The 13,188-nt window shown below is 45.6% G+C and overlaps 1 protein-coding gene across 1 annotated transcript in view; it reads left to right on the forward strand.

Moving 5' to 3' along the window:
* Window positions 1-3,244, forward strand: part of LOC139392879 (carboxypeptidase M-like) — a 98,875-nt gene extending 95,631 nt beyond the window's left edge. Inside the window, exon 9 of the mRNA XM_071141197.1 lies at window positions 2,973-3,244. Coding sequence (XP_070997298.1) covers window positions 2,973-3,227 — 255 coding nt within the window. The 3' untranslated portion in view covers window positions 3,228-3,244. The remainder of the gene's footprint in view (window positions 1-2,972) is intronic.
* The last annotated feature ends 9,944 nt before the right edge of the window (window positions 3,245-13,188 follow it).

Here is a 13,188-nt window from a genome sequence, read left to right on the forward strand (position 1 = left end):
GAACAGTGGGTTAACTGCCTAGGAACAGTGGGTTAACTGGTCTAGGAACAGTGGGGTTAACTGGTCTAGGAACAGTGGGTTAACTGGTCTAGGAACAGTGGGTTAACTGCCTAGGAACAGTGGGGTTAACTGGTCTAGGAACAGTGGGTTAACTGCCTAGGAACAGTGGGTTAACTGGTCTAGGAACAGTGGGTTAACTGCCTAGGAACAGTGGGTTAACTGCCTAGGAACAGTGGGGTTAACTGGTCTAGGAACAGTGGGGTTAACTGCCTAGGAACAGTGGGTTAACTGCCTAGGGACAGTGTGTTAACTGCCTAGGAACAGTGGATTAACTGCCTAGGGAACAGTGGGGTTAACTGGTCTAGGAACAGTGGGGTTAACTGGTCTAGGAACAGTGGGGTTAACTGCCTAGGAACAGTGGGTTAACTGGCCTAGGAACAGTGGGTTAACTGGTCTATTAACAGTGGGGTTAACTGCCTAGGAACATTGGGTTAACTGGTCTAGGAACAGTGGGTTAACTGCCTAGGAACAGTGGGTTAACTGCCTAGGAACAGTGGGTTAACTGCCTAGGAACAGTGGGGTTAACTGGTCTAGGAACAGTGGGTTAACTGGTCTAGGAACAGTGGGTTAACTGCCTAGGAACAGTGGGTTAACTGGCCTAGGAACAGTGGGTTAACTGCCTAGGAACAGTGGGTTAACTGCCTAGGAACAGTGGGTTAACTGGTCTAGGAACAGTGGGTTAACTGTTCTAGGAACAGTGGGTTAACTGCCTAGGAACAGTGGGTTAACTGCCTAGGAACAGTGGGTTAACTGCCTAGGAACAGTGGGTTAACTGCGTAGGAACAGTGGGTTAACTGGCCTAGGAACAGTGGGTTAACTGCCTAGGAACAGTGGGTTAACTGGTCTAGGAACAGTGGGTTAACTGGCCTAGGAACAGTGGGTTAACTGCCTAGGAACAGTGGGTTAACTGGTCTAGGAACAGTGGGGTTAACTGCCTAGGAACAGTGGGTTAACTGCCTAGGGACAGTGTGTTAACTGCCTAGGAACAGTGGATTAACTGCCTAGGGAACAGTGGGGTTAACTGGTCTAGGAACAGTGGGGTTAACTGGTCTAGGAACAGTGGGGTTAACTGCCTAGGAACAGTGGGTTAACTGGCCTAGGAACAGTGGGTTAACTGGTCTAGGAACAGTGGGTTAACTGCCTAGGAACAGTGGGTTAACTGCCTAGGAACAGTGGGTTAACTGCCTAGGAACAGTGGGTTAACTGCGTAGGAACAGTGGGTTAACTGGCCTAGGAACAGTGGGTTAACTGCCTAGGAACAGTGGGTTAACTGGTCTAGGAACAGTGGGTTAACTGGCCTAGGAACAGTGGGTTAACTGCCTAGGAACAGTGGGTTAACTGTCTAGGAACAGTGGGTTAACTGGTCTAGGAACAGTGGGGTTAACTGGTCTAGGAACAGTGGGGTTAACTGGTCTAGGAACAGTGGGGTTAACTGGTCTAGGAACAGTGGGTTAACTGGTCTAGGAACAGTGGGGTTAACTGGTCTAGGAACAGTGGGTTAACTGGTCTAGGAACAGTGGGTTAACTGGTCTAGGAACAGTGGGTTAACTGGTCTAGGAACAGTGGGGTTAACTGGTCTAGGAACAGTGGGTTAACTGGTCTAGGAACAGTGGGTTAACTGCCTAGGAACAGTGGGGTTAACTGCCTAGGAACAGTGGGTTAACTGCCTAGGAACAGTGGGTTAACTGGTCTAGGAACAGTGGGTTAACTGCCTGTCTCATAAGCATTTGGACAAATGTACCTCCTATGTGTATTAAAGTAGTCAAAAGTGGAGTATTTGGTCCCATATTCCTAGCACGCAATGACTTCATCAAACTTGTGACTCTACAAACTTGTTGGATGCATGTTTGCTGTTTGACCCCCCCTCCTCCTCCCTCTCCCCCCTCCCTAAATACAACACTGAGATTAGACTGGGACCGATAGGAATTATTTAACTGCTCTCAAATAAACCAAAGAGGGTGGAGGGTCAACTGTCTCTAAGTGGCATGGAGAGGACATGGGGCTTTGGTCAAACTAGTGCACTATATATGGATTAGGGTGCCGTTTAGGACACACTCTAGAGTGAGACAATCCTATGGGCTCTAAGTCAAAAAGTAGTGCACTATATATGGATTAGGGTGCCGTTTAGGACACAGTCTAGAGTGAGACAATCCTATGGGCTCTAAGTCCAAAAGTAGTGCACTCTATATAGGGAATAGGGTGCCGTTTTGGACACGGGCTCAATTAATGTTTCTCAGTGTTTTTATTTTGAGCCAGCTCATACAAAGCCACGTGGGTGGTCCTCCCGGGTGGTGTGGTGCAGTAGCACGTATGAGGTCCCACATCTCCCACAGTCTCCAGTAAACATCTGATCAACGGACAGATAACAACCGTTCCTCCGACAGGCGGCTCAGAGAAAGCACCAGAACATTTAACATCAACAGAGATATTGTGAAACCATGAGAATAAAAATGTTTTATCCTTTTATTATATTCATCCCATCTGTTCAGACGGAATAGACACTTGATCTCCAGTACAATACTCTTTAGTTAGTATACAGCTGGGTATGAATCAATCTACAGTGCAATACTGTATCTTTAGTTGGTATACAGCTGGGTATGAATCAATCTACAGTACAATACTGTATCTTTAGTTAGTATACAGCTGAGTGTGAATCAATCTACAGTACAATGCTGTATCTTTAGTTAGTATACATCTGGGAATGAATCAATCTACAGTACAATGCTGTATATTTAGTTGGTATACATCTGGGAATGAATCAATCTACACTACAATACTGTATATTTAGTTGGTATACAACTGGGTATGAATCAATCAATCAATGTGATTGACATATTTGCCTGTGTGTGAAGTTTACTCAACATTGTAATAATTGATCAATACATGAACTAATGGATCGATGTGATCGCCAGGTGACGTTCCCGGGCCACCAGGTGTTGACAGAGACGTTGACGGTCCCATACGGTCCCGACTCATTCTCGGCCCTCGTCCACAACTTCCAGCTGCAGAGGTCCGCAGCCGCCACCCCTGGCCCCAGCCGCCCCACCCAGTCCTGCACCCCACCCCAGGTCTGGAGGCCCCTGGGTGGCCACTCTCCCAGCCTGGGCCCCTCGGGCGTCACCATCCTCCTGGTTCTCCTGGTTCTCCGGGATACCATGTTACTGTGACCGAGAGACGGGCCACGTCCTAAATGGAACCTTATTAAAGTAGTGCACTATATAGGGGATAGGATGCCATGTGGGACGTATCCATGGAGACAGACAGACTGGCTGACTCCCAGTCCAGAGACATTCTCTCTTTTTTCTTCTTCAGTATTTTTGTACAAACAAGGACAATCCTATATATATTTTATTGTAACACTTTGCATTGCTCTACCTTGCACAAACACGTGAGCCATTTTGTGTTTTTAAAAATGTAATGTTTTGTATTGATGCTTTTTTAGTTTTAAAAAAATATTGTGCTGAAAGAAAGCAATTACTGCCAGCCAGCAATCTGCCATGCCAAGCTGAGAAGAAGAGACTATAGTCAAGGGGTAAGGAAGGGATGGAAGGGTGTTGTTGAGGACAAGGGGTAAGGGATGGAGGAGTGTTGAGAAGGACAGGGGGTAAGTAAGGGATGGAGGGGTGTTGAGAAGGACAGGGGGTAAGGGATGGAGGGGTGTTGAGAAGGACAGGGGGTAAGGGATGGAGGGGTGTTGAGAAGGACAGGGGGTAAGGGATGGAGGGGTGTTGAGAAGGACAGGGGGTAAGGAAGGGATGGAGGGGTGTTGAGAAGGACAGGGGGTAAGGAAGGGATGGAGGGGTGTTGAGAAGGACAGGGGGTAAGGAAGGGATGGAGGGGTGTTGAGAAGGACAAGGGGTAAGGGATGGAGGGGTGTTGAGAAGGTCTAGAAGTGCCTCTAAGATCCTACCAGTCCACCTGCAAACACCTGGAATCACACCTCTACCTGCAAACATGACAAGACTTTTAGACAGAGACGACCTGCCTGAGCTCACTCCACAGCACAGAGACGACCTGCCTGAGCTCACTCCACAGCACAGAGACGACCTGCCTGAGCTCACTGCACAGCACAGAGACGACCTGCCTGAGCTCACTGCTTAGCACAGAGACGACCTGCCTGAGCTCACTTCACAGACAGCAGAGAACACACTGCACAGCACAGACAGCAGAGAACACACTGCACAGCACAGACAGCAGGGAACACACTGCACAGTCAGCAGAGAACACACCGCACAGACAGCAGAGAACACACTGCACAGACAGCAGGAAACACACTGCACAGACAGCAGAGAACTCACTGCACAGACAGCAGAGAACACACTGCACAGACAGCAGGGAACTCACTGCACAGACAGCAGAGAACACACTGCACAGACAGCAGAGAACACACTGCACAGACAGCAGGGAACTCACTGCACAGACAGCAGAGAACACACTGCACAGACAGCAGGGAACTCACTGCACAGACAGCAGAGAACTCACTGCACAGACAGCAGAGAACTCACTGCACAGACAGCAGAGAACACACTGCACAGACAGCAGAGAACACACTGCACAGACAGCAGGGAACACACTGCACAGCACAGACAACAGGGAACACACTGCACAGCACAGACAGCAGGGAACACACTGCACAGCACAGACAGCAGGGAACACACTGCACAGCACAGACAGCAGGGAACACACTGCACAGCACAGACAGCAGAGAACACACTGCACAGACAGCAGAGAACACACTGCACAGACAGCAGAGAACACACTGCACAGACAGCAGAGAACACACTGCACAGACAGCAGGGAACACACTGCACAGCACAGACAGCAGGGAACACACTGCACAGCACAGACAGCAGAGAACACACTGCACAGACAGCAGAGAACACACAGCACAGACAGCAGAGAACACACTGCACAGCACAGAAAGCACAGAACACTATATTCCTAGGTAGAACATTAATTGAAACATATCCTCTCTCCAGACTGTATCACAATACCTGTACTAGTGGACTGGAGACTATCACAATACCTGTACTCGTGGACTGTATCACAATACCTGTACTGGTGGACTGGAGACTATCACAATACCTGTACTGGTGGACTGGAGACTGTATCACTATAGTTATTGTCAAAAACAGAACCTTCCTGAAGCATTGTGGGTAATGATGGATGGTAGACCCATAAATGCCACCCTATTCCCTACCTAGTGCACTACATTTTACCAAAGCCCTATAGGCCCTGGTTAAAAGTAGTGCACTATATAGGGAATCGATTGGGTGCCATTTGGGACAGAGACGATATTGTCCATATAGATGCCTCTCGTGTTGTTCTACCTCATCTATCAACTGACCTTTTGACCTTTCAGCTGACAATGATTGTTGTGCCTTGATGATGATTAAATCTGTCAATTTATGTTTCAGGACCAGTCTTTTTTTCCCATCCACGTCTGTGGTTACATTGTTCATGTGTGGGCTATGTCTTAAGGTGTTGTGTCAAAGTTAACCGATATAATGTAGCGATTCATGTGTTGGCTTGATAGTCGCTGGACCCGGGATCGAGTCCCGGGTTACGCCTTCAATATCAGTAGCTTAAATCATGACACTACACATTAACCTTGCTTGAGAGGTGATGATGGGAAGTGGACGGATGAAGATTCTGATAATAGTTATGAGCTTTTTTTACCAGCAGGTGGAGTCCTGTCTCCACTATGCCTAAAGATCTGCAGGTCAGGGATAGGTCTACTGTCGTCAGTCGCCTGGGCAACCAGCCAGACCCCACACACCACCATAAACCCAGATCTGTCATTTTATTTATTTATTCATTTATTCAGGGGAAAACCAATGAGACCAGGGTCTCATCCCCCAGGATGCCCTGATTTACAGTACTACAACAATTTTTTTTAAAAACGATGTGAAACCAAACAGTAATCAATACAATGTCTAATAAAATGTTTTTTTTTTAAGCACAACAACGTTCCTTTCCTCAGCTACTAGGTCGCCAAAACACTAAACTGCACCAGAATATCCAATTATTATTCGTTCTGCTAATTGTTCCAGCAGTGAGGCACATTAAAACTTAAAAGCGGATTCTCCTGATTCGGTGGCGACCCGAGGAACCTCCAAAGAGTTAACCAACCATGTATAGTAGAGCTGTATAAACCAAACAAAAAAGTGAATAAGGAAGTGATCTACGGGACTTTAATGAGGACCAGGCAACCTTTAGATACAGGATGTAGTGATGAGTAGGAAGTGATCTACGGGACTTTAATGAGGACCAGACAACCTTTAGATACAGGATGTAGTGATGAGTAGGAAGTGATCTACTGGACTTTAATGAGGACCAGATACAGGATGTAGTGATGAGTAGGAAGTGATCTACGGGACTTTAATGGGGACCAGACAACCTTTAGATACAGGATGTAGTGATGAGTAGGAAGTGATCTACGGGACTTTAATGAGGACCAGACAACTTTTAGATACAGGATGTAGTGATAAGTAGGAAGTGATCTACTGGACTTTAATGAGGACCAGATACAGGATGTAGTGATGAGTAGGAAGTGATCTACTGGACTTTAATGAGGACCAGATACAGGATGTAGTGATGAGTAGGAAGTGATCTACTGGACTTTAATGAGGACCAGATACAGGATGTAGTGATGAGTAGGAAGTGATCTACGGGACTTTAATGAGGACCAGACAACCTTTAGATACAGGATGTAGTGATGAGTAGGAAGTGATCTACGGGACTTTAATGAGGACCAGACAACCTTTAGATACAGGATGTAGTGATGAGTAGGAAGTGATCTACGGGACTTTAATGAGGACCAGACAACCTTTAGATACAGGATGTAGTGATGAGTAGGAAGTGATCTACGGGACTTTAATGAGGACCAGACAACCTTTAGATACAGGATGTAGTGATGAGTAGGAAGGGATCTACTGGACTTTAATGAGGACCAGATACAGGATGTAGTGATGGGTAGGAAGTGATCTACGGGACTTTAATGAGGAACAGACAACCTTTAGATACAGGATGTAATGATGAGAATTAAAACTGTCACCTGTGATAAAACCAATGGCACTATGTTAGACTGAATCCAAAGGTTTAAGAGTAGTGACTGATGCATTCTGGTAAATGGTGTCACCGTAGTCAACATCTGTAACAGTCTTGTCCCATCACTGCAACGTCGAGAGCCATGCTTCCTCCGAAACACGATCCCGCCAAGGCGCACTGCTTCTTTGCACACTGCTCGCTTAACCCGGAAGCCAGCCGCACCAATGTGTCGGAGGAAACACTGTACTACAGATAGATGAGAACATCTTTGACTGTACGGCTGACGACGGAAGTCAGCGTGCATACGCCTGGTTGCCACAAGGAGTCGCTAGAGCGCGATAGGACAAGGATATCCCAGCCAGGCCAAACCCTCCCCTAACCCGGACGACGCTGGGCCAAACCCTCCCCTAACCAGGACGACACTGGGCCAAACCCTCCCCTAACCCGGACGACGCTGGGCCAAACCCTCCCCTAACCCGGACGACGCTGGGCCAAACCCTCCCCTAACCCGGACGACGCTGGGCCAAACCCTCCCCTAACCCGGACGACGCTGGGCCAAACCCTCCCCTAACCCGGACGACGCTGGGCCAAACCCTCCCCTAACCCGGACGACGCTGGGCCAAACCCTCCCCTAACCCGGACGACGCTGGGCCAAACCCTCCCCTAACCCGGACGACGCTGGGCCAAACCCTCCCCTAACCCGGACGACGCTGGGCCAAACCCTCCCCTAACCCGGACGACGCTGGGCCAAACCCTCCCCTAACCCGGACGACGCTGGGCCAAACCCTCCCCTAACCCGGAAGACGCTGGGTCAATTATACACCGCCTCATGGGTCTCCCGGTTTCGACAGGGATTTAAATGTTAAATCTGTGTCAATCCAAATGCCCAGATATTTATAGGCAGGAACCCGATTGATGGGAGAAACATTCAATACCTGGAGGGACAATACCTGGAGGGACAATACCTGGAGGGGTAATACCTGGAGGGATAATACCTGGAGGGACAATACCTGGAGGGATAATACCTGGAGGGATAATACCTGGAGGGACAATACCTGGAGGGTTAATACCTGGAGGGACAATACCTGGAGGGACAATACCTGGAGGGACAATACCTGGAGGGATAATACCTGGAGGGGTAATACCTGGAGGGACAATACCTGGAGGAATAATACCTGGAGGGGTAATACCTGGAGGGACAATACCTGGAGGGACAATACCTGGAGGGACAATACCTGGAGGGATAATACCTGGAGGGATAATACCTGGAGGGGTAATACCTGGAGGGGTAATACCTGGAGGGATAATACCTGAAGGGACAATACCTGGAGGGGTAATACCTGGAGGGGTAATACCTGGAGGGACAATACCTGGAGGGACAATACCTGGAGGGGTAATACCTGGAGGGGTAATACCTGGAGGGATAATACCTGGAGTAATAATACCTGGAGGGGTAATACCTGGAGGGGTAATACCTGGAGGGACAATACCTGGAGGGATAATACCTGGAGGGGTAATACCTGGAGGGGTAATACCTGGAGGGATAATACCTAGAGGGATAATACCTAGAGGGATAATACCTAGAGGGATAATACCTGGAGGGGTAATACCTGGAGGGACAATACCTGGAGGGATAATACCTGGTGGGATAATACCTGGAGGGACAATACCTGGAGGGGTAATACCTGGAGGGATAATACCTGGAGGGTTAATACCTGGAGGGGTAATACCTGGAGGGGTAATACCTGGAGGGATAATACCTGGAGGGGTAATACCTGGAGGGACAATACCTGGAGGGACAATACCTGGAGGGGTAATACCTGGAGGCATAATACCTGGAGGGTTAATACCTGGAGGGACAATACCTGGAGGGTTAATACCTGGAGGGATAATACCTGGAGGGACAATACCTGAAGGGACAATACCTGGAGGGACAATACCTGGAGGGGTAATACCTGGAGGCATAATACCTGGAGGGTTAATACCTGGAGGGACAATACCTGGAGGGGTAATACCTGGAGGCATAATACCTGGAGGGTTAATACCTGGAGGGACAATACCTGGAGGGTTAATACCTGGAGGGATAATACCTGGAGGGACAATACCTGAAGGGACAATACCTGGAGGGGTAATACCTGGAGGGATAATACCTGGAGGGGTAATACCTGGAGGGATAATACCTGGAGGGTTAATACCTGGAGGGATAATACCTGGAGGGATAATACCTAGAGGGACAATACCTGGAGGGATAATACCTGGAGGGAGTCACAACATTAACCAGTCAGAATGTAATATCTATTGTCTAGTCACAACATTAACCAGTCAGAATGTAATATCTATTGTCTAGTCCCAAAATTAACCAGTCAGAACGTAATATCTATTGTCTAGTCCCAACATTAATAACTATTGTCTAGTCCCAACATTAACCAATCAGAATGTAATAGATATTGTCTAGTCATATTTATTAACAAGAACATGAGTGTTCATATGATTCTTAGAATTTCTTTACATTGTTACATTAGCTGAAATGTTCAGTGGTCGTTGGGTATACACTTTACAGTTAGAAATATGTTGAAACTGTATCCATCCTTAATTATTAACTATTTCATAGTGCACCATGGCTTTTTCTGCCCACAGGTTAAACACCTGTTAGGTTTATGCTATACTATGGTGTTGAGTCACTGGACTTTGGCCAGATATGATTGTATTCAAAGATCAACTGTATCTAGAACATAGATACTGAGCACTCGTCATCGGGAAGGAAATATCTCAATGTCTTGACATGTTCTGGTTGTGAATTCAGGCTACACGGTAAGAATTCTGCCAGAGATTATTGTAAATGTAGGGAAATGAAATTATTGTAGGGAAATGTGTATGTGTATGGTGTTATTTTAGTAAAGTGCATGACAAACACTCAGACCTTAACAGTCTATTTCACCTGGGACAGGTACAGTTCAGTCATACAAAATGGCAGTAATCTCTCATGGGCGAGTCAAGTTCAAAAACATATTGTTCATATATTTCTACATCATGGTTATTTTACAATTTGTTAATCTCTATATAATGTCGTTTTTTTTAAATGACAATAAGCTCCTGCTTCGTGTTATTTAGTATGAAACCATTGACCATACTTTTCTTAACATTGTTATTATTAGGCTGATGCTACACCATTTTATTCCCCTGCAATTCCTTAATAGCATAACGTGACCTGTTGAACAAAGCAACACAATAGAAGGAGATGGATGGTTTAAAGACACCGTGATGAGTTATTATTAGCTCCAGTAAGACCAGAGGGCTATCCTACGAAGCACTAGATCTACTCAGGGTTTTTTTTAAAAGCTGATCATCTTCACGTTGACTCCGGTTCAGGTTGGTTAACTCATCCGCACTACAAACGGTGCATATTGCTCGTCCGCCTGCGGCTAACCAACTCTAGCAGGCTTGTAAACTACTAACCACAAGGCGGATACAACTTCCACTCGGTTCAACTCGTTACATTCCACCCAGAGGAAGTCTTGTGTAGTTTATATCCACTAGGGGGATATTTCTGCAACATCTTTCTAGTTGTAGCCAAAGGATTTTCTACCATTTCAACATTAGGGAAGCTAACAGCACAGTCACATTGGTTAGATAGCAACATGACATTGTTAATAATATTGCAGCAGTGGAAACGGAAGTCGAGCTAGAATAACCGAGACCAGCCCGGGTTGACTGCAGAGTGCCAGGCTGTAGATATTGCTGCTTTTTCCCCTTCTCGGATTCGAACCGAGGTACGTTACAACAGGTTTTGCTCTTGGTTTACGACATTTCTGTTGAGAAAAGACCATAGCACAAATGGACCATGCTACAAACGGACCATGCTACAAATGGACCATACCACACACGATTTAGACCGGATATAGAACAGCTGGACCATTGCACACGCGTTAGACCGGATATAGAATTCCCAGATTTTGCCCAACCCAGAAACGAGAGAACTCACCCATCCTGCGTTAGAAGTTCAGAACAAGAAAGTGTAGGCTATATAGAAATGACTCTCGTTAAAAAAAATGTGTTGTTAAACTTAACAATAAGGATTTATATCAACCTAATCGAGGTGTAGATTACATCACGGACGACAGTGTTCGAACTTGAAAAACGGATTGCGTGGGATTTATATAAATGCAACTCTGCACATCCAATGACAATGCCGGCGATAGGTATAACATGTGGAGACGCTTGTTGATTTGACAGCTACAAAGCAGCTACACCTCTGACACCGCCTAAACACCGAGGTTTACCGCGGATCCAATTAAATCCTGGCAGGAATGGAGAAGAGGTGATAATTAGCAGTCATGACTACATGTACACGTGATTAAAATCACCAGACTATTTGGAAGTGTCAGTTTAAAAGTTTGATTTCTAAGAGAACGTTATGAAATAATAGAGAATAATTCTCATTCAATATTGAGCTGTCACTGTGTTAACCACTATGCTGGATCTCTGTTTAGGGGTCAGTGCTCTAAAATGAGTCTCTCAGGGGAACTTGACACGGAAGCTAACAGGTAAGATGAACATTTTTACTTCCATATCTGAACTACGAGTAAATGAGACCTCATGTTTGATACTGTGTGACTACAAACATCCCTGGGCCAAAATCATTGGCACCACCACTACTACTGCTACTGCTACTACTACAACAACCACTACTACTACAACTGCTACTACTACAACCGCTGCTACTACTACTACTACTACTAGTACTACTACTACTACAACCACTACTAGTACTACTACTACTACTACTACTACTACTACTACCACTACCACTACCACTACTACTACCACTGCTACTACTACAACCACTACTACTACTACAACCACTACTAGTACTACTACTACTACTACAACCACTACTACTACAACCACAACTACTACTACAACCACTATTACTACTGCTACTACTACTACTATGTCCTGATTCACATACAGTATGACTACAAACATTACTGAACTTTCTGAACTATTACAATCAAACTTTCAACTTCACAGTACTGTGTGTGTGTGTGTGTTTGTGTGTGTGTGTGTGTGTGTGTGTGTGTACAGAATATAGCAGGGTGTAAACAGTACAATGAAATGCTTCCTCTCAACTGTGATCAATAATACTAATAATATTGGAACAATAAGTCAGTAAGGAGGTAAAAACAAACACTGTGGATAAATAGACAGTCAAACACTGTGGATAAATAGACAGTCAAACACTGGATAAATAGACAGTCAAACACTGTGGATAAATAGACAGTCAAACATTGTGGATAAATAGACAGTCAAACACTGGATAAATAGACAGTCAAACACTGTGGATAAATAGACAGTCAAACACTGGATAAATAGACAGTCAAACACTGTGGATAAAGACAGTCAAACACTGTGGATAAATAGACAGTCAAACACTGTGGACAAATAGACAGTCAAACACTGTGTCGACAAATAGACAGTCAAACATTGTGGATAAATAGACAGTCAAACACTGGATAAATAGACAGTCAAACACTGGATAAATAGACAGTCAAACACTGTGGATAAATAGACAGTCAAACACTGGATAAATAGACAGTCAAACACTGTGGATAAAGACAGTCAAACACTGTGGATAAATAGACAGTCAAACACTGTGGACAAATAGACAGTCAAACACTGTGTCGACAAATAGACAGTCAAACACTGTGGATGAATAGACAGTCAAACACTGTGGATGAATAGACAGTCAAACACTGTGGATGAATAGACAGTCAAACACTGTGGATGAATAGACAGTCAAACACTGTGGATGAATAGACAGTCAAACACTGTGGATGAATAGACAGTCAAACACTGTGGATGAATAGACAGTCAAACACTGTGTCGACAAATAGACGGTCAAACACTGTGAATGAATAGACGGTCAAACACTGTGGATGAATAGACAGTCAAACACTGTGTCGACAAATAGACGGCCAAACACTGTGAATGAATAGACGGTCAAACACTGTGGATGAATAGATAGTCAAACACTGTGTCGACAAATAGACGGCCAAACACTGTGAATGAATAGACGGT

This window comes from Oncorhynchus clarkii, chromosome 33 (genome assembly GCF_045791955.1).
Source record: "Oncorhynchus clarkii lewisi isolate Uvic-CL-2024 chromosome 33, UVic_Ocla_1.0, whole genome shotgun sequence".
Lineage (NCBI taxonomy): Eukaryota > Metazoa > Chordata > Actinopteri > Salmoniformes > Salmonidae > Oncorhynchus > Oncorhynchus clarkii.